Source organism: Melanaphis sacchari, unplaced genomic scaffold, assembly GCF_002803265.2.
Source record: "Melanaphis sacchari strain LSU unplaced genomic scaffold, SCAv2.0 Contig4_pilon_pilon, whole genome shotgun sequence".
NCBI lineage: Eukaryota > Metazoa > Arthropoda > Insecta > Hemiptera > Aphididae > Melanaphis > Melanaphis sacchari.
The window spans coordinates 4,885,326-4,913,068 of NW_020271335.1; the positions used below are offsets into that span (position 1 = coordinate 4,885,326).

Genomic DNA, 27,743 nt, shown 5'->3' on the forward strand with positions numbered 1-27,743 from the left:
TTATAATAAAACAAATTACATGATTTTCATCGAGTATATTATGTTAATGAAAATTTGAACTAAAATTTCCCAACAAAACCTATACTATCCAATATCCATACTTATGAACTGTTAAGTATTTAAATTTATTTTTACGTTTCAATTACGTTGAGTAAAATTATTCAAAACATACCTGAGATTCTTATCTTCTTGTTTTATTATTTAAATATATATATATAAATTAAATTTAAAAACTATAGTACAACTATTTTTACATAAGCCAACTAACTTATTATATTCTAGATTTGTTAACAATAAGACTAAAAGACTAAATTAAAAAAATATATGTATAAAAATTTGTACGTACACAAAATACCCTAACAAATCTCGATTCTGAAGAGTTCTTGTAAACAAATAAAAAATAATAGTATTTAAATACCGATTTGAAGTATAACAACTTATAGCGTTTTTAACAGATATGAATATTATGTGTAATATATTATAATTTATAAGTTATGCCCAATTTTTTGTGTAGATAACATTTGACGATACACTAACGCTTTATTATATTATATAGTAGATTATATTATTCTCGAGTTTTTCGTTTAAACACTAACAACCGTGTAATAATAATAAAGTAAAAGACAAACCTACTGCAGAAGACCACCACTGGCGTAGGTAGAAATTAATTCCGTTGTCGTACGCCATATCGACTGGCAGATTTATTGGACGGTACGTGCCGTTTAATTGGGCCCCGTGTAGTTTTTTTTTTATATACGCGCATATAACGAGCGAGTTTTCAAGTTCTTCTGGGTTTTTTGTTTAATGTTTTTGTTTTATTTGTTTGTTTTTTTTTTTAAATATCAGTTTTAAAATCCAAGCGCGTGGGTAGACGCCGATATTGTGACAATATTGGCAGTCAGCTTAAGTTTCATGTAGGTAGCGGAAAACGTTGTTAATAGTAAATTTGTTAATAACTCAAACTACATATCGTTATATTATATTATACAATGGTAATGTGGTATTATAGACTACAGAAAATCATCGTAAGCCGTTTTAATGGATCGAACGAAACTTTTCCAACCATTCTTTAACGATATTTTATGAGACATAATATCATATTACGAGAGAACAAAATAATATAATACACAAAAATATAATATACTCACGAGATTTAAACATAATTTTAAATTTTAATATTGTCAATGCAGCGTTTTAAAACTATAAAAGTTATCTTCTAATATTCATTCGTATTAAGCATAAATTCGTTTGTATATTAACACACGCGCACATCTAAAATAATATATAATTAATTATAAGCTTAATCATTTTTTTAGTATTAATAATCATTGAAAATCTTTAAATAATATTTTACTACACGAGTTTTGAGCCGGAATTTTGTACCATAAGGTTATTTTTTGTGTATTATTATTTTTTTCTTTTTACTGACAAATATTTATCTTCCTCTACCTCACAAAAAAGAAAATATAAAATAATAATAAAACACCATACAAAATCTAGAGACAAATAAGCGACACCATATATAAAGCCCTTGCGATATTAGTTTCGGTTAAATAATATACAAGATTATATACATGCTACACAACGCTACACGCGGGGGTGGCGGCGGAATATAAAAAAAAAAATCGTCTTGGCCTACAGAAGTCACAGTGTCACATTAACAGGTGCGAGGCATTGTGCCACGGTGTCTTCAACGGGTATCTTCGAAACACGTCTAATTTTATGATTTATACGACCGGCCGCTTCTGTCTTCTCGCGAGGCCTTCTATAAATCACTGAGCGACAGAGAAAATAAAATAAAAACAATCTTTTTTTTTTAAACCTGTATGCACAGTGTGCATACAGGTATATTTACCCGAGTCAGGTTGAAAATTCGGCCACTTCTGCGGGGGTCATAAATTTTTAAATAAACAATAATGTCAACAGCGTGTATACGAGATGTATATGGACACCTTCTTCACACTTTGGCCAATAATAATTGTTTGTAAAGAGGCGTTAATGATAAACACGCGGCTCCCATAATATAATATTCTCGCGCCGCGACCTCTCGAAATCGCTTTACAATAGGTACATCAAAACACACCAATAAACACTTTTATTTAATATAATATATTTTTCTACCTTTTTTTTTCGTCATGTCTCCGAGTGACAATAAGGCGTAGTGTAACCGATCGTTTGGCCACACCGGTGTTGATTTCAATAAATAAATAATTGCAGAAGTGTTCTTTTTTTTATATATATATATTATTGTTATTATTTGAATTGTTCACCAGTTTCAGACCTCTAATTGTGCTCATTAATGAATTATGGTTGGGTTTACATTGCATTAGGGAAATTATACATTCGGTTCTCGACAGAAGAGGAGTTACACTCTTTGTTAAATATGAACAGTAAATGAGCATAGGAAAATAATAATAACATATAATTTCGCTCATATACGGTAAAATATGTGTGTTCAGTATTTACCGTGTGCAAGTACAGTTTTTCAAATGAAGTTATAAATGTTAATTTTTACGTATAGCTTAGATGATTGTAAAAAAAAGTATACAATTCACGTGCTAATATAATTAAAACTATAGTAAATGATACTTTTATGAGTTTTAATATTTTAATTTATTATTCTTAAAATAATATAACACCCCGATTATCATATTTTAATTATAATCTATAAATTATTTTCACTGTACTTTACCTAACTTAACCAGTTGGGCTACTCGATATAGCATTTACGTAGGTATAGTATTTATTAAAATTTCTTATATTTTCAACTGCATATTTAAAGTTTAAAAAGAATTTATTCAAACGTTAAATCATTTTGACTGTTTTTAACTTAAGTTTAATATGAAGAGTATCTATAGAACATGTGTATAATAATATACGATATTTATCAAATAATATGATTTATTATTCTATTATATAATCTTAATAACGATCAAACACAGTACCTATAATATTATTATAATATATACCTATACTATTTACACGTTATATTGCATAGTGTTTTGTTTTATAAACTTATTAAACTGTGTAAAATTCTACAAAATAATTTACCTGGCATAGTCCTGTCGGCAATAAATTGAATCATCTTTAATAAAACACGACGGTTCATCTTCTAATACCAAATTGCACACACAGCATCTTAAACAAGACACATGCCAAATTTTGTCAGAAACCTTCAATAAAAATCTATCCGTAATTGGATCTGAGCATCCTCGACACTGCAACGATTCAGTCTAAAACAAACAAACATAACATATGACTTATTTGTATAGAATATTTAATTAAATTGCAATATTGTGATAAAATAATAATACAATGAACCGTTTAAATAACAAGTATTTTATTATTACTCTTTTAAAAATATTAATACTACAACTGCATTATTATTATCTAATTCATAATTAAACAATCCATTAATATTTATTAATATATTTTTTTCCAGACAAAATATTTTAATCATTATAAAGTAAGGATGGGCCATGCGCCTACGCACAACTCAAAATTACTAGAATTACTAGAGAGCCAATTTTCAAAAAATTAAAATCTAGCAGGCCAGAATATAATAAGCAGAAAAAAAAATGGGTCATTTAAATTATACATTTTAATTGTATTTATTTTGTTTATAATGTGAAATTTTAACTTTAAAATTGTAATATGATGTAATTTGAAAATGTGGCACGGGCCAAATAAAAAAGGCTCTCCAGCCCCCAGTTTCTTACTCCTGTTATAAAATACCTAATATATTTTCGAACTGTGTTTTTATTCGATAATATTCTTATTGCTTATAAGCTTATCATTAATATATAATAAATTATAAGTAAAGCTATCACTGTTTAATCTATTGGTACTAATTATTAAATCATTTGCCTATTTAATTTAAACAAGATTTTTGTATGATCCCGATTTACATGTATACAAATACATAGGAAAAAATACGTTTATTATAATATAGATTCACTTTATTAGTTAATGACGTCAACAAGTATTTTTGAAGGCGTATTTCCACATTTTTAAATTTTTGAATTTTTACGATTCTAATTGTTTTTCAACTTTCAACTTCAAAAATTAATGGTTTTTAAAAATATTTTTTTTTTTCATATAATTGCGAAGTCATTACAAAACAACATTTTTGAAAAATAAATACCTATTTGTGTTCTTTATTTGTAATTATCAATTTTCGTGTCTTTTTTTATATATGATAATAAATAGAAATATATATATATATTTTAAATACACAAATAAATAAATATTTAATTATGAATATTTATTAATAAATAACTGACTTTAATTTGTGTATATCAGTTTGTTCTTGGATCTTCCGCCTTGAGAACTGATTCAGTTAATGAACTTAAAATAATTTGGTCTCAAAATAAGCCCGACAGAGACTATTGCATATTACTTATACAAATCAATTTCTAACACAAATTTTTATCGAAATATAGATATTTCATCCAAACAGTAATCAATTTATATCCATAAACTGCTATTGAAGATTAAAAAGAAAACAAACTTTCGTATCGATATCATGTTACACTCGCGTAATTATATGTATACTTATAAAGCTTGGTAGTATTACAATTTACAATAGGATATCTTGAATTGACAGAATTTAATAAAATTATTGTATTGCTGTGACGTCGTCATATAATCGATTAAAAAATCTTATACAAATATAGTAATAGTACGCAATATAATTATGATAATCGAGAAAAACGGTAGACCATAATATAATTATAATATAATGAGAAAAAGATTATAATATACTATGCGCATTTATGGTGTTAAGTTGGTGTAGGATACTCAGATTACCGATATAGAGTATATATATATTTATATTATATGTACGCTGAATAATATAATAATTATTATATATGCTCCCCCCCCCTGGTGTTTTTTAGTACAAACTGTGATGTCACGGTATAGTTATTGGTATTGGACGTTCGTATAATAATAATATAAATAGCTTTTTTTTTTAATACGCATATATATATGATACGCGCGTAATTTTATTATATTATTATGCATATTATGTATATATTAATATATAAATCGGCGGGTGGTTAAACTATTCGTAACTACCGAGCAATGCATCTCATCGGTGAGCGTACCTACCTATAATCGTGTGTATAAATGGATATAGTCACACAGGTTATTATTTACGATTTCGCGTTTGTCCGATAATAAATCGACAGACGCACGTCGATTATAATAATAAGGCCCATACAATTCAGTGGTGTTCCCATAAATAGAGTATTATAATACGGTATGACGCATACCTACTATCACGCATCTATTTATTTAAAAGCTGTATAGGGAAACTTGCAATTTTGTGTGTCGTAACGCACTTTAGTAAATCGACTTTTTCATGAAAATTTTAAAGTTTTTTATGAATCGAAAATATTATCTCTATACACTCGGTGAAATATAAAAAATAAATTTAACTAGAGAACACTTTTTCACAAGAAAAATGCTCGAATTTTATTTCATGTAATTTATCACTTTTTTTATCTTACTTTGGAACTTTGTTTAAAATGATATAATTTTCAATTAAATTACATATTAAATACTTGATATTTTTTCTAATAAGTCGCAAGAACTGATTTAAAAATTTTGCATGTTGATTTGTGTAATACGTATAGTATACAAGGGCGCCCATAGAAAAATTCTCAAGGGGGGGGGGAGAAAAATTTTAATTATGTCCACGAGATAGGAAGGGGTTTACAATTAAACATTATACTATTATATTTTATATATCAAACTGGAAAATTATGAAATAATAATTATTTAACCAATTACCCATAAAAATTATTTATTGAATTTTCATTTAATTAATAACATAAATTTATTAAAATATTAATTTACAAATAAAAATTGTAAATTTCTTTTTTTAACACCAAATATATTTATTACTTATTCTATATATTCATTCATTTTATCATCAATTTTTTCCTATGTACGCTTATCATACATAATCCATCAAATCTATTTTCAGTCTTCACTCATTGTAGATCTTGTGTAAACAATTTTTCAACATTTTCCAGGGGGGAAATGTCCCTCCCTTGCCCTCCCATATGGGCGCCCTTGATAGTGTATACACACTAATAAATAAAATATTATTATTTTATCAGCTTACAATATTAAAAAGAATCTGTAGAGTTTGCTTCTTTGAGAAGTACCTAATGTACCTATGAATTTATTTACATAATTAACTGATTTTTATTAAAATTTTAAACATTTTTAAAAAACATTTTTTTTTCAATTATTGATTATTGACTCCTTTTCTCATCTATTAACCATCATTAAAATATCAAATATCCATATTTATATAAACATCGATTATTATTGACGATTGTGTTGATAGATCACTGCTGCTGCTATCATATTTTTTACGACCCACAAAGGATGAATGTATGAAACCTAAATAAACACAAACATTTAATGGCCATAATTTTGAAGTCATTACCGAATACGTTGATATAGGTAATCAAAATAAAATGATCGAATTAACTGCAATTAACGCGTGTATTTACTTTTTATAATTAAACATATAAATCATAATGTTATATTATATTTGTTAGTGCTTGATAAAAAAACAAATGTTTTGTTATAAAAATCTGATTTAAGTGGTATACATTAAATATGTATAATGTATATACCTACTGCATTATAATTAAAACATCAAACTTGAAAATAAGACATTTGTTTTAGAGTTTGTTTAATAAAAAAAAAAAAAAAAAACTCTAGGAAAAATATTCAATTTGTTTGCTCGCATCAAAACATTATCATGTCAAACAAATGTTAACAATAATTCAAACGTTCAGCGCGCACAAATAAATATTGAATTTTATCGGAGATTTAAAATCCAAACTTGTATTAGTATAATATACGTGTACGGCTATATCAACGTCATATATTATACAATAATCACTATGCAATACGGTTTAGAACAACTTTGTTTTACCTGTATTATATATGACGTATGATCAATATGCATATGCGGTCGACGTTTATCGCGTATACGAATGTGCTATTAGACTGTTATGGTTAGCATATTGAATATTAGACAGACAGATTTTTGATACAAAGTATATAAACGAAAATAAAAAAAACCTAATAATATATAATAAACGATGATAGAACGAGGGGCATAAAATCCATAAATTTGGGGAAAGGGGGTGGCACGACGACGTCCCGTAGTCACGAGACGTGTGTATTATATACAATATACGTATATTCGCCGAGACTTATAACACTATTTTATCCGTTCAAGTTTTTTCGATGATCCAGCTGCGGTGTTTCAATTATTTACACGCGTGGCATATTATTATATTAAGTATATATTCACGTCTGTCATATACCTACATATCACGAGTGCAGGCGCTACATTTTGATCGGGCTCGAGATAACGCGCGCCTATCCATAAAAACGAAAACAAATTACCGCAAAGTCCGCACGTGTATATTTAAATAATTATTTAAAGGTAATAATAATAATATACATATATATGTATATAGATAATATAGGTACGACTTACTGTTGTATTATTTTTTCACTCAGACACCGTCATTGTACAGGTAGGTTACATAATTACATTAATAAGTATATTAGCATTCTGTTTAGTGACTTCGATATGTAAAACAAACGGAAAAAATAAACATGATAATATAATATATAATATATATAAAACCATTAGGTACGTATTGGACCCCCGCGGATTCTGTGTATAAAACAATATTAACACGTCACATTATATCGAGGCAGGTATGTAGCGCAATGTATGTTGTGCGGTCGCTATAGAAGAAACGCATAACGATTTGTATTTAAACTCTCTCTCCCTCACGTTTAAAAAAAATATAAAATAAACTAAAAAAATATTATTTAATGTACCTAATGCTACTATAATTAATATGAAAAAATGTATAACCAAGGCTTATTAATTATGTTTAGACTATTTAATTAAGTACATATAGCTCTTCTTATAGTGGGTTATGTTATCTAAATAATAAACAAAGTAATATGGTTTTAATAATCAGGTTATTTTAAGAATTCGAAATCTTATATACTGAATTATAAATCAACCGAGCCCCAAAATTAAACCATTTAAAAGTATGATATTAATCATAACTCTTCTTTTAATAAGCGTAAATAAAATAATTGCCATTGAAATACACTATTATTTATGGTGTTTGTTCAATACCTATAGATCAGAAAACTATTATCAAAAATCAATTTTGAACACATTCAATTTGAATTTTGTTATACATAAGCAGTGCATGAGGACTATACCACTTATCTACCTCTGAGCGCACTAAAGATGAGTATAATATCGACAGATATTGTTTGGTCATAATACTGACCCTGGATGTTGAATCTTATAAAAATAAACCTTAAAAGTCGGAATGTTAAACCTACTATACAGTCAATGTGAGGTACTAAGAATAATATCTGAATAATGATTTATTTTATGAATTACTACGTTATTAATAAAATAATCATATAGGAAAATGAAGCAGTTTCTGAGAAATGATATAACTTTACAGTTTTAGATAGTCAATTTAATACCAACTATAGAATGCCCAAACTATAATGGCTTATTTAACGGTTATTGTAATAAGCGAAATAGTATAATTTTCAAATTTGACAAAATAAAATAATTTTACGTTATCAGAAAATAAAAGTAAATTTAAGTCGGTTGATTAAAACAAGATTTTGATTAAAATATTTAAAAAAAAGTGGTGAGTGTAATCACTTATGTTGATTAGGTGTAATTCAAATCTGCGCTTATTACTGCATTTTTTCAAATAATTTACCAATCAGAATTAAACTAGTAAATGGACGATAATTTAACATAGACCTCGAGTCCCCTGATTAATAAATTTATGTCACCTAGCTAATTTTCTATACTGATAGAAATCTACCTTACCCAAACAAAAAGTTAAGCAAAAGTAGAAGTAAAAATGCCAATTGCGCTTTGAATTTGAAATACCATCAGACCCCTAAATCTAGGTTAAACTTAGAGATAATAAAATTTCTTTAAATATAACAATTCATATAAATGTATGAATTATTATGCCTACTAAATAATATGGATAATAATTTTGCAAATAAAAAATAAAAACATTGATTTTTATTTTAAATATTATATACCTATCTATATAAGGAAGTTTTATACTTCAAAGCTTATTCGACGTACCACGTGTGTGTCATTTGTAGATTTATCGTATATTCTTATGATTTTATAATAAAAGATTTTTGTTGTTGGTTATAATTATTTTTATATGGCAATTTTATTTTTAAATTTAGGTATGTAATAATTATAGTGTATGGCAGGGGTCACCAACTGGCGGACCACGGTCCGGATACGGACCTTGAGTACTTTTTTTACGGACCGCGAGCGCGTTTTCATTTTATATTAATAAATGAATTTAATATGAATAAATAAATATATATAAATACAAATTTAAAAAATGTATTTACCTACTATTTATTAACGTGTATATAATACAATTTGATTATTAACGTGTGCAAAAGTCATTAAAACTGTTTGGACCGCGTAAAGTTTGGTAAGTTTCAAAACGGACCCCCATAGAAATTAGTTGGTGACCCCTGGTGTATGGATTCCACCACAGACCACCAAAATCGCATAAAATGTAACATAATGGAAATAATAATAATAACGTATATATATATATATTATAAAGATATAGTGAAAAAATAACTTAATTATTTAATACTTATCATTTATTTAAAACAAACATATCTATAGGTACCTAAATTTATATGAATGTACTATAGTTTTCAATATTAACAAATTCTAGAATGAACAGATAAATAATAACTAATAAGCTTATATTTTTTTTATCTTTAAAACATATACTTTCGCTATATATATAGATAGTTTTAATATTTATTCTATGTACTTTGACGCGTCGACATTAAAATGGTTTAATAGATCCATATAAAAAACCTATATAATAATATATGCGGTTTTCGTGCAGGCGCAGACATCAAGGTAAAGTAAATAATAATGTCAATATCTATTCATCGATCTAAAACAGTTTTTTTTAATTTCGTTAATATCGACTACTATAAAAATAGAAAATAAAAATCCACATCACAATATATGTTTTATTCGGAAACGAATACAGTAAAACAGTAGCTCGTAATCCACCGCATTAACGTGTTTCGTTCCATTCATTAGGTACCAATACCTTTAATATAAGATACTAATCTGTGTGCGGGACTTGAGGTATAGAAGTATGTCTTAACATTCGAATAAAATAAAATGTTCTATTATTTTTTAGTTTTAAGTGGGCAGTTTTCGAAGTGGACCAAAATAAGTAGGAGAAGAGGAATGGCATTAATCCAGTCAATGATGGTATAGTTATTTGCATTTTCGTAAGCTCCAATACAGCTGTTATAAGAATTCATCTGTGCCGTAATTGTAGATATAATGAAATTATATTTTTAGCGGGTAAATAAAAACTTTTGGTGAAACTAAATCTTTGCTCGAGCATCCTCCCCTTCTGAGACACATTTTTTAACGCTAAATCACGCCATAAATTCGTGGTTAATCACATTTTGCACGAGACAAAGTAAATATCATTTAATTCATGGCATTGCGCGACATTCGATATCGAATTTAAACGGCTGCCGAAGACGGTTTAGAAGATCGTTTATTGTAATATATAAAACATATTTTGAACGAGAAAAAGGTGGTCGAACCGGTTATCTGTTGATCCAACCGTCGTCGAAATGTGCGTTCATTCATTCTTTATGTTTTCGTCGTACATTAAAAGTTATTACACTTAACGCGAAGAGATAAACACATGTATATTATGCGTATTATAAATATGTGAACATTTATGTTATGTGAGGAGGATGACAATAATATGGTCTGCACTATACATATATATGCGCGTGTGTGAGTGTATGCGTATGCGCGCGAGCCCGTTTTTGATTCATAATTGGGCAGTGGTGACCGGCCGCGATGACGCGGGTCGTAAAATCGAATTTAACTGTGAAATTGTTTATAAGCCACAGTGGAAATCATAATAATATATGCGTCTTTACAATACGTTATCGTTTATTGCCGACAGATATCACTTCGTTCGTCTCGTATAATACGTAAAATACTATATATTTTCTTCCGCAAACACAATAATAATAATAATACACGATGATAGCTATAGTTATACCTAACGTCCCAATACAGGTATAATACGTTTTTCTATAGTTAGGTGCCTAAAATGTATTCTCTTACTCAATATTTGAAATCATTTAGATTTTAGATGATCATAGTACATCGACCACATCAATTTTTGATTTATGATCGATACGCAAATCGAGTTACTGTTAGTAATGTTTATATTGATATTAATAATATATTTTAAGATATCGTAACATAATAAAATAGGTACATAAAACATTTTATTTGTAGGTACCTAATTAGTTAATAAGTTCGCGTTGTTTATATTTAATTGACTTACAAAATCCATAAGATTTTTTATACTATATAGGTACTGCAATATTACCTACATTAATTTTAACTTAGTGTATATTTAATTTTTGAAATTAATGCGTAGAATAATTAAAAGATAAATATGACTTATAATCTATGAATAACAAAACAATACCTACAGTGTATAATTCAAATAGTTTGAAAAATTAAAATTAAAATATTTAATAAAACGCAACACTAATATAGGTAAGTAATACATAATGCATTCCAACAAAAAATTAATTGCTACATCAATAACTGAAAATTAAGTTAGTTTTATGTAATATATAAAAAAATAAAAGTAAGTACTTATTTATAATATAACATAATCATAGTTAAAAATCCTAAGTTCCTTTTTGACAATTCAGTACGTTGAATGCATATAATAGTATTTAAGTTAAACTACAAAATTATACAAGTTACTCACACAAGAACTCGTTTATTAAATAAGCGAGGTAAATTCATTTTAATAGTTTTGAGATTTACATACAACTATTTATTCATTTGAAAAAAAAAATACTATAAAAAAAATTGAATATATGCAATTGACTGTGCAGTATACTTTACATAAATTAAAACAAAAGAAATAAAGCGTATACATGACTAGTTATCGTTACTATTATGTATATATATATAATATATTTTAAGTACTAAGTATATTAATATATGAATTATGTATATATAATTGTATATAATGTTTATAGGTACCTATTATATAGTTAAACGAGGTTTTGATGAATATATATGAAACATAAAATTTCTCAGCCAAATGACCTTAGATATAGAAATTTGGGTTATTACTTATTAGAAAAAAATACACTATGAAATACACATATTATATACATATAATATATATATTCTAATATGTATATATCTAATAACTAATTAAATTTTAAATCATATCGTATCAGCACACATGTTTTTAGGAGTTTAAACCACATGATATTGTATAAGTTAATTTAAACTCAATATTAACTGAATGATTTATGAATTCACTATTATTAGCTATTATTGGTGCTTTACTTCCTATCTATACTATCGGTATTTTTTGCGATAAGTTCAAAGAAAAATAGTGATTTCCTTTTATTAAAATCAAGCAAAATACTTCAATATCTTAAAAAACACTAATAATTTAAAATTGTTTTTTTTATTTTAGTTTTTGGATAATATACTATTCTATATATTTTTAGTATCTTCCTAAAATTATAATTTATTAGTATTTTTTCTTTAAACTTCTTATATTTCCTAAGATATTCTTTGGTTCACGATAAAAAATTTCTGAGTACAATGGTAAAATTTACTATAGTCGAGAGTCTAACAAAAATACGTTTTTTCCTGTATGTGAGAAATACGTGCAGTCGCCACTGTCGCGTTTCGACGATGATAAAATAATAACACAATAATATAATAATATATACTTCTCTGAGGGGGGAAAGCGACTACCACACATGTGAGAAGCATTTTTCCCCTTTCACGGGTCCACTCCTCTCTTACTCATTCTTTCTCTTTCTCTCTTTATCTAGCTCTCGCGTCCTGTCCTCTAGGTTGCAGCCGCAGCAGTGTCACGGTACGTTGGTCCGGGTGACAGGTCGCCGCCGCCACGTCCTTCCTCCCCGTCCAATCGTCGCGCCACCGCCACTGACGACCAAACAGTTGCCTTTTCACCGGCAACAAATTATCGTTGTTTTCACACCGGTCCTCTTCAACCGTACTTTTTTCCGCTTTTTGTCTCTACCCTCCTTTTCATTTCTTTTTTCTCTACATACGCACACATACGCTCAATTTATCCCACCATTTAAACAATATGGCCGTCATTGTCTTCGTCGTTACCCAAGGACGACGCCCATCACATGCTCGTCACACTTTATAAATATATAATATCATAGGTATTAGTTTATTATTACTTAAACATATATTATTAAAATACGCCAAACCGGAACCGCGTGTGTACTTAACATATATTATCGGTCGTTTTTTTATGCACAGTTTCCTATCATGTTCCTACCTAGAAGATTTAATGATTTAAGTTACAAAGTAAATGAGTTGTTTTGTTCATATCTTCCAGACTACACATTCAGTATATTATACGTTTAAATAAAAAATAGCAGTATGTATGATACAATAGGCGTATCTTTGTATCTGGATCGACGAAATATATTACAGATTATTAATATGTAATAAGTAATACGAGTACATAGCACCAGAATACAATTTATACCTATAGTAAAATAATGTACATTATTCGTGGAATATAATAATATGTTCATATATTATATAGTACGATTATATTATATATATACCCATCGGAAAGTTCTCTATAGGGATTAAGAGTAAAACAAATAAACAATAAATTAAAACAACCATTAAGCTTATTAAATTACATCCAAAAGTCACACATTTAGTATAAAATTAAATTAAACACTATTTTTAATTTACTAAACAGATGTATTATTATTTATAAACATTGAAAATTTTAGCAGGTTTATAAAAGAGTTTAATTCGAGTATTAAACTTTATTTTAAATTTATTGTGATATTCTTACCACTCAAAATGAAAAAATTACTTATAATCACAAAGAAAATTAAATAAATTATTATTATTAAGTACATGTAAAAAAATATATTAAATTGTTATGTAATTATTGTAATGAGTACTATTAGCTAACGATAATTTTTTTTGCAGTTTTTTTATTTAAATAAATGTATAAATAATTTATTTTACATTAAAAAAAAAAATTTACGTTTTAAAATTAATATAAAGTAAGTGGGTTTTAGATTTGAAGATTTATGAGAAAATTTTATGATTGATTAGTTCCTATTTAACCTAATTTTAAAATTTTTAACGATAAGCTATATCGCTCTTTTATCTATACTCTGTTTAATAAAAGAACATGCCAATAAACGCCAAAATAAAATAGAAGAAGAACCAATTTTTATCTATCTATGGTATGCTATCTTGTTGTACAGTGGACAGAGTACAGAGAACATATTATATTTTTCTATGACTTATTATAATGAAACGTCGTTCCACTAGAATTTGAATGACTTTAATGTGTTTTGAACTCTGAATATGATGATTAAGTTAAAAATCAAAATGTTTAAAACTATTTTATGAATAAATATATAAATTAAAGGTATTAATAATTTTTTAATAATTAATTAAGTCATGAAATATATAAATAAGTAAACGTATGTGTACATATATGTGCTAAGTATGTTGAACGTCAGTGTCTAGCTGTTACGGTGTATTTTATGTGCTACTGTGATTGCTGCTGTTAAAACTTCAGCGTCAGCGTGTACAGTAGCATTTGTAAATAAGTCTATAAGCAAGTTATACCGTTCACCCGAAAACCATCTATAAAAATAGTAAATAAGTAGTTCATATAAGATATAACGTTTTCTATAACTAATTAATAAAAAAATTCTGAAATTAGAGAACACCCACCGGGGACAGTATAGCTACCACTAAACCAATAATTCAATTTATAAACTTGTTTATTTATATATATATATATATATATATAAAATATATTTTTCATAAATACTGATATAATTAATTTAATACTTATAAATAATAATATTTTATTTATAATACAATAAGTTATTAAATTATAATTGGATAATAAAATAGAAAAAACAACAACTTCAGTAAATCGTAATAGTCTAGATTTTGTACCAAGAGCTGTAAATATTCGTGTTGGACAAATAAAATTTAATTTAATTTAATTCTTAAGACATATAGATAGTTAAATATACATGTAATAATATGTAGTTAAATTATCAATATCAAAATAATATAATATTTAGTACCTGAGTATAGTAAGTTGTGTAATTATTGAAGAAATAAAGTACGATACGAGAAATTGAAGATATAGTCTATTAAGCTAATTTCTCTATAAAGTTTATCCGATAATAGTTGAGTTACTATATTTAAATACGTAATATATATAGTTCGATGTTAAGGAGCTAGTAAAATTTCATATATAACACTCGCGCTACAGATAAACCAAAAGAATAATATTACGATTAGACTGTATGGCATATAACGTGATCTTATTAATTTATTATTTTTTTTAAATAATTTCCCAAACACAGATAGTCGATACTAACATATTATTATATAAACAGCAAGCATATATCAGGAAGGTATTGATAATATACACAATATTATAGTAATGCATGTGTATAGTAGATTTAAGGCCATACGGGTAAATGTAATATATAATAATAATATTTAATAGTATTTGGTTAAACAGTGACTATTAACATCGTGTGGGTACACTCGAAATGTGTGAAACTACCCCCAAGTGCATACATCGGGACACCCCTCGCGTCATTGCACACGCATATATATAGTGATATTTCATAATAGAATAATAATATATGCGTTGACCTCGTGTAGTCGTTGTGTAGACACGCCAAAACCGCAAATATATATATATATATATATATATATACGGGACATGTATCGAGTATACATTTATTCTACGAGTCATTCGTTCAACGGTTCGGTTTAGGTAACGTACGTTACGGATTTTATTAAATTACAAACTGTGTCGGACAAAATATACATACGTATGCGTATATGTATATAATATAAGCCCACCCCGATAATAATATTAAACACGCGGGCGCGACGCGCTCGCAGTCAAGAGGGTGTGTGTTTTGGCAAACGATTGTTGTGCGTATAATATAATAATAATATGTAAGTTTTTTTTTCTCTCTCTCACTCTCTCTCGCTCCAACTCTTATAATAATATATACACGTGTGTACATATATACATGTATAGACCGCAGACTATTACCATTGCATCATCATTGTGCACGTATTACTATTATCGTGTACATATATTATATTATACAATTCATATGGGCGGAATAGGGGGCGTGCGTATTGTGTCTTGCACCGCTATATACACACACGCGTTCGCGCGCGCGTACTTCGCGGTGGCGAGTGCATTAAAAACGTATAATACCAAATAAAAATACGATTCGGACATCAGCTGCGGCCCGGGAGGGCGCCGGGACGAGTGGCTTTTTGACTTTTTTTTTTTGAGAAAAAAAATGTATATACATAATAGTATACATTATATTATTGTACAGCATCCCGAGAATTCGCGAGCGTACTTCTGTGTATACGATTCCCATTATTATGTATACATATATATATATATATATATATACTACAAAGGACGTTACAAATACACGTGACAATGGACCGCAGCGATCAGTTAAGACCCGAAAACATGTATAATATAATATAGGCGCATAAGGACTGCTGCTGACTTGACTCGACTCGTCGCCGTCGTCGTTTTTGTGTTTATTCGATTATTATATTTTTTTTGGCATACAAATTTTACACACTACACATACATGTATATATAACCCATATTTTAATATAATACACCTCCAATAATGCGGACGAGCAGATGGCGGCGGGGCGACGTTGTTCCGGCGTTTATACTTAAATATATTGCTGCAGTTTATGTATATATTCACGCAAGTATTGTATATATTACTATATTATATTCTATTATATATTATTACAAACACACACATGCGTATATATGTAACGAGTACAATATAATGTCGCGGCTGCACACATACGTCTTTCGATATGTAATAATATATTAATATAATATATGAGTATATACGATCAAAGTCAAAGACGCGGAATAATTACTAGCTAACCGCTTTAATACGACGGCGGCAGTGGCAGTGGCGGCGGCGGCGGCGGTCTCTCTGGGGGAGGGCGGCGATGACATATCCGAATGAATTATTATAGACATCCCGAGATTTCTATACATCCATATGTTTATATATATATATAAATAATATAATGTATATTATCGTGTACTTACGATCTACATTTACGATATGTCGTACATATATTGTGTGTGTGCCTACTTTATATAAACTTAAATATTATACGATCGTGGGATTCGTTTTATTTTTCAAGTTATATTGTAGAATATTGACGAATTATTACACGTAAACACGCTGTATAGCAATCGATTAAATTGAAAAAATAATAACAGTAATGTACCGTAATTATTATATTTACAGCATGACACGCGTACATTGTATATATAGTCAACAGAGTACAGATCACAACAGCATGATAACGGTGATTTGTATTGTATACTTAGCTCACTATATCGACAATTTTGATTATCAGTCACATAAATATATATTTTATGAATAAATTATTTAATATACCCATTCAGTGCAGAAGCACGCTGTTATGATATCAGGGACGACAAATACATTTTTAAAATACCTACATATTTCGTCACCAATTAATACTCGTTTAAAACTGAAAAAATTCCTTGCCTATTATGGTTACTTCACTTAGATATAAATTTTTAATCTACAATAAAATTATTGATAATGCTGTAATTTAAGAATGGGCCAATAAATTCTCCTATATTTTCAAGTAGGTATTTTAATAGTCTACTATCGAAGCGCAAATATTATTTTTCCCCATTAACTAGATTTTTTTAAATACAAAAACATCACTATTTAACCATCCTCGATCCTTCGAATAATTGCAATTATTTCACCTTTAATTATTTGTAATTCAATTTCAAATTACAGTTAATTAATTATTCTAAACAATAATTAAAATTAAATCATTTATTACTTATTAGTTTTAATTTACGTTTGCATTAAAAATACACAACTATGCATTATTTTAAACACTTTAAAAAATTGTAGTGTACCTACTCACATATATTAATATATGTATATTGAAATATATAAATTTGAGAAATGTATAAACAATAAACATACTACATCACATAAAATATAGGCCTTATAAGCCTATTTTATATACATCCTCGCCTCGTATATTTATATGTATGTGTGTGTACATTATAATTTATTTTTACATCGAGGACAGTATTATTCGTTCATGTAACGGTAAAATATACCGGTTCAAATTACGCGTACCTTGACATATTGGACGAATTCGTACTTTTCACGAAAGTGTAAGCTTTTGTTCTCGCATAAAGCATCTTCCGCTAAATGTCTTGACTTGTCTGCAGTTTTCTCCTGCAATCATAATTAAGTTATTGACAATATATATATATATATATATATATATATGTATATATATACGGACTTTAGGGAACATATAATTATAAGTATATCAATATTGGACACAAATATACAGCAAATGCACGCGTATTACATTCTCGTGGATATTATATATTTATATATCACTTAATATGTGATACTTATTTTATTGTTACATAATACGCGCAACTATATCATACTTAAGTATTATTATAATAAAATCATAGTCGAAATCTCCACGCGCATACATAAATGTTATACATTTTAAGTTGCGTGGCCGTAAATTTTTAACGACTGCTAGTTTTTAGCGAGACCCAAAACTCTTCTAAACCTATAAAAATTATAATAATATATTGTACGTTATGTGTTTTGCCTGAACAAAGTAAACATTAAATATAGACCATTCATATTAGACTAACAAACGATTGACATCTTTAGATCTGTCGATACCAAATACAGATCGACTTAACACACATTAACGTCAGTGATTTTTCACGCCTTTCACCAGCTAAATCAATTTATCAAAACTTTCCATTACTGTTTACAAATTTAGTAAAATATTTTTTATACGGCTATATATGTATGCATTTTCTTAATCTCATATGCGATGTTCAATATCCCACGTGAATTGTATAGTACCTACCCGTCTATAGTTACACGTGATAATGTTAATATTGTTAACTGTTAACATTGAAAATGTTTATAATACTTAAATGCAATAAAACAAAATTCAAAATATACATATATAAGTGTTTTTATCCTAGTTATGTTTTTAATAGTATTTTTCAATTCTATATGATCAGTTATCAAATATTTTTATTTTTATTACACAAATAATAGTATGTAAACTGAACACTATACGTCTGTACGACTGTATATATTTTTTTTATTTTTTTTTAGAACCATTAGCTTATAACTGACTGTATATATTATATATATTTTTAGAATAGACAAATATTAAAAACTCACTCAGTTGTATACGTGCAGTCTACTATTACATATAATTATTAATAGCTCGATATTAAAAAAAGTAGGTAGTAGGTATTTCTTCTTATATACGCATTATAAAAATGAAATGATAATATATAGTCGTATAGATACAATGAATTTATGCATTTCAAAACAAAACATAGATACACTGCCTGCATATATTATAATCATAGAGATATTTACGATTATGCAAAAATATATTTACTAAACGTCTCATTTAATTAAGAGATGTTAGGTGTATATAATATTTAGATAGGTAAAAAAATGTCTTCAATATTAAAATTAATGAGGCGAAAAATCATAAACTAGGTGCAAAACACTATTCATGTACATAAACACTTCAATATAATCGAAACATTTAAATTTAATGTGTTAAAGATATATTTTTTTTTTTATAGCTGTTAAAATGATGTCTATTAAATATTTTACTGCAGCTACTAGTACTACTACTGTTTTACTTTATCTGTTATACAGCACGCACATTCGTATACATGTCTACTGTGAATGTGTGTTTTTATTTTCTCATATATTTTCAGATTTGCCGAGCTACAGCATAGGTGGAGCCTTGAAAGTCTACGTAATCGTTTTCGACGCAAACGTATAAAATATAATATTATAATATACCTATAAACACTGCAACACAACCAGACGTAGCAACCAGTCACGACAATATTTACGGATTTTCACACGTGATTTGTCCTATATTATGTTACGAGATACTGGTGGTGTAGACGTACCTATTATAATATAGTTTTATATGGGTTTTGGATGAGTAAGCGTGTATTTAGTACATAACATGAGATATATTTATATTATTATTAGTTATTACGCGTTTAACCTGGTCGAATACCGGAATACGGTAGTAACACTATTTGGGATTAAATTCAATTATAAAAATAACGCGATAGAACGACTTGAGTTTCGAGTGGTAGAGCTGAGTGAACGGGGTGATAGGAGAGGGGAGGTTAGTGAAGAGCTGGGGACTAACTAAAATGCTTATTTCGCATAAACAGGAAATTCAAAAAAAAAAAAAAAAATTAAGTAGAAAAAAATAATAATAAATAAAATCGTCGTCGGCAACGTGTGATAGCACAAAAGCAGAGGATGTGGGCAATATTTCGTCGGGGACTTGCAGTGGACAACCGGTACCATATATTCCAAACGCAGCATGACTTATTAGCGTACTTTGAATATTTTTAAATATACAATTTTTATTACACTTATTTTTTCCCTCCTTCCGAACACACGGGCCGGGCCGGGCGCATTACAGACGCAGTTTAAAAGCCGCAAAGAAACGGCGGCCGCGGGCGAGAAGGTGACATCGATAAATAAAATCTACACCGGTTCGCCCAGTAAATAATATTAATAACGTCGCGGACGCCTGGGTGAATTGGACCGGCCATATTATACATATTATAAATATTATACATATATTATACAGGGTGTTCAAACGAGATTGGTTCGCACGCCGTTGACACTAAAACGATTTATTAAAAAAAAACATCAAAAAATGCCACATGCCTGCGACCAATCTATCCTATGAAAAATATCCAAACAAATGTTTGTATATTGTATTACTTAAATTTTCAGTTAGCTACTTTGCAACCAAAAATATTATATTATAATACTTCAATATGTTAAAGAAAAATTTTCGGTTTCATTTGATACGAAAGAATATAAATAAAATTATAAAGAATTAATCTTTAAAATATACTTGCTTTATAAAAAAACACATCGGTGACGTTAAAAATATCCTTATGTAACGGAAATTCTTTCAGACAATAAAATTAAATTTAAAAAAAAAAATTACTAAAAAGGGGGAAAAAACAAGTACACTCGATATACAAAACAGTTGATGAATAGAATCAACTAATAATTGTAGTACGCATTAATAAATAGTATACCTAATACTAATGTCGAAAGAAAATTTTTTCACAGTGGCATTGTCAGTTTTTTACGCACGCTCTGGCCATCTTGTGTAGGTATAAATTATAATCGACCGATATAGTTAAGACATGAACGGTCATTAAAATCTCTTTATACGAGGATCGTAGTCACGATGCTGTAAAAACAATGAAATATCTATAAACACGCGTGGGAATAGATATATGGAAAAAAAAAAGTTTATTACTGAAATTCTATTCCACGCGTTTTATATGTATATTGAATGATAAAACGGCAAACGTCCGGAGATCCAGAGTAATGGCTATGGCGTTTTTCACGGCCGCGTGTTCAAAGACTCAAAATATCGGAAAAGCGACGCGCGAACATCCTGTATATAATACACGTCGTATCGTGCACTCGGGTCGGTGCAGGCGTATGTACGTATAGCGGCGTACACAAACACGCTCACACATATACTTACAAACACATTAAAGACGTGTAGAACAGGAGTCACGCGGTTATAATATGTATAATAACATGCGCACCGGCCACAGGTATTTATAAGTATGTAACTGTGTAATACGTATGCATATATATCATACACGCACACACATCACACGCGCAGTGTCACACGAACACATACATACGATATATATGTATATCGCGTACGCTGCAGCACATCTTCGAGCTATAACGCCTACCCGACTCACACACACATACACACACACACACACACACACACACACACACACACACACACACACACACACACACACACACACACACACACTCGTACTCGCATACATACATTTTAAACATTTTGTACGTTTATAAAATGCTATTATGTGTATAATGATATGAGCGTTGTTGGACCGTTTGTAAAACACGATAATAATAAATTTTTTTCGTTTTCGTTTTTTTTTTTCTTTTTTCTTTTTTTTTTTTTTTTTCTCAGTTCTCCTCCGTGTGTATAGACGCTACGGCGGCGTCCGCAGCAGCCGCAAAGTATCGCTTCTGCTGCCACCGTCGTGGATCGCGGGATCCATTCATTATTATACACACACACACACAAACACACATACAATAAACATATATATATATGTGTGTGTGTGTGTGTGTGTATGAGTATATACCGATTTCACGACGAGGACACCACCGCCGATGGCACACGTGATATTGTAACCACCGCCGACAGAGCGAGAGGATTAAACATCTGCCCTTCAACGCACACAACACACACGCGACTATTGCACACACTCCACGGTCCGTTGAACAACCATGTCATCCTGTATACACAAACACATAGGTTAGATGTGAGTGTGAGCGTGTACTGTGTATGTTTTATTGTAATCGCACGCATCCCGGGGGCTTATCAACCGGAATAATAATGATGCGCGCACAAAATGCTTATGATAATATTGAATATATATATATATGTGTGTGTGTGTGTGTACAATATATCTAATATACAGCTTGTAAAACGAAGTCAACGAAACGCCGTAATATAAATGGGTACACGCGGACGCGTTGGTTTCGCGGGGAGGTTGACAAATCCGTACACGATACGCCCGAGCGAATACGCGATACGAAGGAAATATTTTTGTACTAAATTAGTATTGCCTATGTATTAATACTTCTATACTTTTTTAATATAGCGTGTTCTCTCTCAACAAATAACTAAAATTGTTGTATAAACGCTAAAAACTGCCCTACGCGTAGGTACTTTAAAATCGGCAAATCAGTCTTTCGTTAATGATTCGCATAAAGGTATATAATGATATTATGATATACTGCTGCTAGGTTTCAGACGACTGTTAAACGCTCGTGTTTTCAGTTTAGCTACATCACGTGTGTCTGCTTTAGTATTGATTCAACCGAAACGGATGATTAGACTGTATTAGACTGTGTGTGCCTATAATCACCTATACCACCCCAAATAGAATTAATCGTTTGACACAACCATTACTATCATGTAATATTCACGTATGCCCATCAAAAATACCTAAGCCAGAAACCTTTAAAATATAATATAAATTAATCAAATTATATCATTTTTATTGGAATTCAAATTATGTCTATCTATGACTAATCTATAAGCTTAGAGCGTATTTTATATTATTTACGTATTGTATTATCTATCCAGCTTTGAAGTGCATTTTATTAGAATTGCGTAAAATAAAACATAGAAATTTAATTTAAAGATGCCTTTATTATACCTACCATCAATATGTAAATATACGAATAAATGCCCTTTTTTATACTTATACATACATATTTAAGTATGTTAAAATAAAACATGATTGAAATTTCAATAATTTGAAGAAAAAATTTAATATATTTCAAATACCTAGGTACCTATTAAATTTACTAATAACTGTTGAAAAATGTCTGGAAACATATTTTATTAAATAAGATTAATAATCTATTAAATTATTATAACATAGTTTGTCTGTAAAACGTGATCATTTATTTATTTATTTTTTATTAGTAGGTACAAGTATTTTTTGTTACTATTTTATTATAGTTTATTAATTTTTAGAATTGTTCATTTATAGCTTTATAAATTATAGGTTTTAAATTTTAATTTACTCAAAACAAAACAAGAAAAGAATATTAAACACGTTATTTGTCCATATCAAATATATATCAAGCCACCAAAGTGAGATTTAATGGAATAATACAACGTAAGAATCATACGATAAATAGATTAAAATAGTAAAATACACATAGAGAAAAAAAAATCTTTAGAAACCGAGAACGAGTGGGAACTGTTTCGCACAATACGCCACCCTAGTAAAATATATCTATTCTATGTTTATATAAAATATATAAAAGAGGTTAAAAAATAAATGTATAATATTATACTCGTATACATACAAAATCACATATTAATATTATGTAAATAAAATACAATAATAACTTAAAATTATTGATGTGTGTATGTTATATTTAATAATATTATATTATACAATATATTATAATATTATGTACCTATGCGTATAAAGTTTGTGTGACGATTACAAATCACATCTTTACTGCCACAGTGTGTGAGAATATAAATACAGTATAATAATCAAATAAAGATAATTAATTACTAAACATTGAAACATTTATATAACTACCTATTATATAATGATTTGCATTCGATAGTCGCTGTCGATATGTGTTTGTGTGATATGAGGAATGCAAATAATTAGAAAATATTAGTATGGATACGCGTTTTTATATTAGTAATACCTACAAAAACAATAATATTCAAATGTTATGAACGTTGACCACATATTACATATACATAAAAAATATAGGACTGCTGCAATATACCTATAATGTATATTTTTTACAGTTTAAAAATCAATAATCAATCATCTGCGAAAATTGCACTATTTACAAAACTTATGTTGTATGTAATTTTTAACACCTCGTGTTTTTATGTGATCAAGTTAAAATACTTTGCAAAATGAAAATTCGTAAAAAATGTATTTATATAGTATATACGAGTATGACACTGTTATATGATATATATCTACGCAATAACGTTGTGCTTTTGCTGCGTGTACAACATTTTCCACTAAATATGTATCTCTATATATTTAGAAACTTATAAAACAGACTCGACCGTTTAAAAAAAAATGGGAGGAATCGAAAAACGCCCCGTAAAATCTCACCCCGCGAAATAAAACACAATTTCTTCCCCCTCTGGGTCGACGCCAATGCGACGGCCCTTTGTCGCAGCGTAAGTATATAACATATGTGTGTATTTGATAAACGCATATTTCGTCTGAATCATTATTATATGACATATAATTTATATAGGTATATTTGTACATAAAATCAAATTTTCTACGTTACTTTCAGTATAATCAATAATATAATTTATCCAACTAAATATTTTCTATCTCGATGTATGTGCACACCAAACACGCTGACAAATATAATATAGGTACTTTTAACTGCAAGTTTCGACACCACTTATTTCATTACAGTACCGCAATAGTTACGAAATGAATAATGATGAAAAATTGAGTCGAAAATGCATATTATACTTTGTACATATTAATAAATAAATATAGATTATTGAATATTAGAACGCAGTGTGCTTTTAGTTTAAAATTCAAATTAGGTATTATGTAAAGTTGCTAAAGTGTGATGAGGGGTAAGTACTTCAAAAAAATATTTTGGTGAACTTAATACTATTCCACTCGTTCAAACTTCCAATGGATATTATTTTAATAATCACGAAAACAATATTCGTTAATATTCGAAATTTAATATTGTTATTTTCGTATTTCAGATTATCAAATCATAAAATATATTATAATCTGCTATTTAAAAAACTGAAGTAGAATTAGTTATTTCATCATCAAAATTACCAAAAATAACGATAACTAGACATTATAAAAATTATATATATTTTTAAAATTAAAAAACTTAAAATTGTCAATACCTTTGAAAAGATTATAATACGAGTACTGTATACGTTCGATGTTAAAAAAAAAACATTGTATATAAGTATATTCAATATATTTTATTATATTTAATAAGTAACATCCATCTGTGCAACACAAATTACACAGCATAATTCTATATTATATACATATTATATATATATATATATATGCTGTATGTAGTATTATAGTAGTAATAATAATAATAATAGTAGTAGTAATATTAGTAATAGTAGTAGTAGTAGTAGTAGTAGTAGTAGTAGTAGTAGTAGTAGTAGTAGTAGTAGTAGTAGTAGTAGTAGTAGTAGCGTAGTAGTAATAATAGTTATAGTAGTAGTATAGTTGTATAGTAATAACTAATAGTTTAGTAGTAGTATAGTTGTATAGTAATAACTAATAGTTTAGTAGTATCAGTAGTGATAGAAATGTATAATATATATATATAGTGTATTTTTACATCGGCATCACTCCAAAGACGACGATGCCGCAAATGGAAAATTAATGAACACTACCTGTATGATAACCCGAACTAAATAATATATTTTATAAGCTGGAAATTTCTTTTTTTTTCGGATTGTGCTGGAGGACTATATAGGTGTATACATCTATAATATAAATAATATAGTACAGGACAAAAGGACAGACGCCGACCACACACGCCCAAACAAGTGCGCGCGTCCTGTACAATACCCAATTGTACATACGAGTACGTACACTGGTGTGTGTATACATCGCGTTGTGTGTACGATATAATATGTATACTTATAACTGTTACCGCTTACACGTTTATACATATATCTATATATAATGTAGTAGTACGGACGAGTAACATAACGACGAAGTCCGGTGAAGTATGAAAATCCGAATAATAATAATAATAATAATAATAATAATGATAATATATCAAATATACGCGTTTCGTCGGATGCAATACACATTATGCTCTTACAGGTACCGTAATAAAAAATAATAACCCGTACAAACGTATATATATGCACACAACATAATAATGCATATAATCCCAAGGCGCCTTCAAGTATAGCTTTATATATATATATATATATATAGTATAATAGACAATAGTATATATTTTATAATGTCAGGTAATAGCCAGTACATCGAGCTCGTGTATTAAAATCACGCATGTAGACCGCTGCGCAGACGTAATGGCGCGTATCGCGTTGTTGTAATATATATTAGATTTTCAAAATACACTACGCTGCCCGAATACATGGACATTATAATAGTATGTTTCAAACTTTCACTAAGACTCGCGTCTAATATAAATTGATACTTTAACGCAATGTACATTATATTTGTATAACCGATACGGTTTCGTCAATATGAAACTGCAATTTTAGAACTATATCGATATGTATATTATTATTTAATACAGGCATACTGGTATTAGTTACTTATTTACTATATTATATAATATCAAATATGTCCAAATAAGCCTACATTTTAAATATGTTTTATAAATTTATATGACTTATAACACACTAAATGTTCATGTAGTTTATAGTATATGATAAAAAAAAAATAAAAATATTCAGGTACACTACTATAAATTTATAATTTTTATGAAAACTTTATAGAAAATCCAAATTTAATGTGAACACGTAATGTTTAGTATAAACGATAATAAATTGGTTTATTTATTATTTAAAAGTCTATAAAACTTAAAAAATTATAAAGTTTTAATATGTTATAAGTTATAAGTATCTCATGTTAACATTAAAGTTTTCTTACAATTTATTTTACAAATCTTCATTTACATTGTGTAATGTCAACAATCATCATAAATTATATTCCGATACTAAAAACTACTTTTATGAAATAATATAT

General features: G+C 28.3%; 1 protein-coding gene across 1 annotated transcript in view; it reads right to left on the bottom strand.

Annotated features, from left to right (window-relative positions):
* The window catches only part of LOC112598838 (LIM/homeobox protein Awh), a 52,885-nt gene that overhangs the window by 19,485 nt on the left and 5,657 nt on the right, over window positions 1–27,743 (bottom strand). Inside the window, exons 2-3 of the mRNA XM_025345471.1 lie at window positions 18,451–18,552; window positions 3,052–3,233 (exon numbers count right to left, since the gene is read on the bottom strand). Coding sequence (XP_025201256.1) covers window positions 3,052–3,233; window positions 18,451–18,552 — 284 coding nt within the window. The remainder of the gene's footprint in view (window positions 1–3,051; window positions 3,234–18,450; window positions 18,553–27,743) is intronic.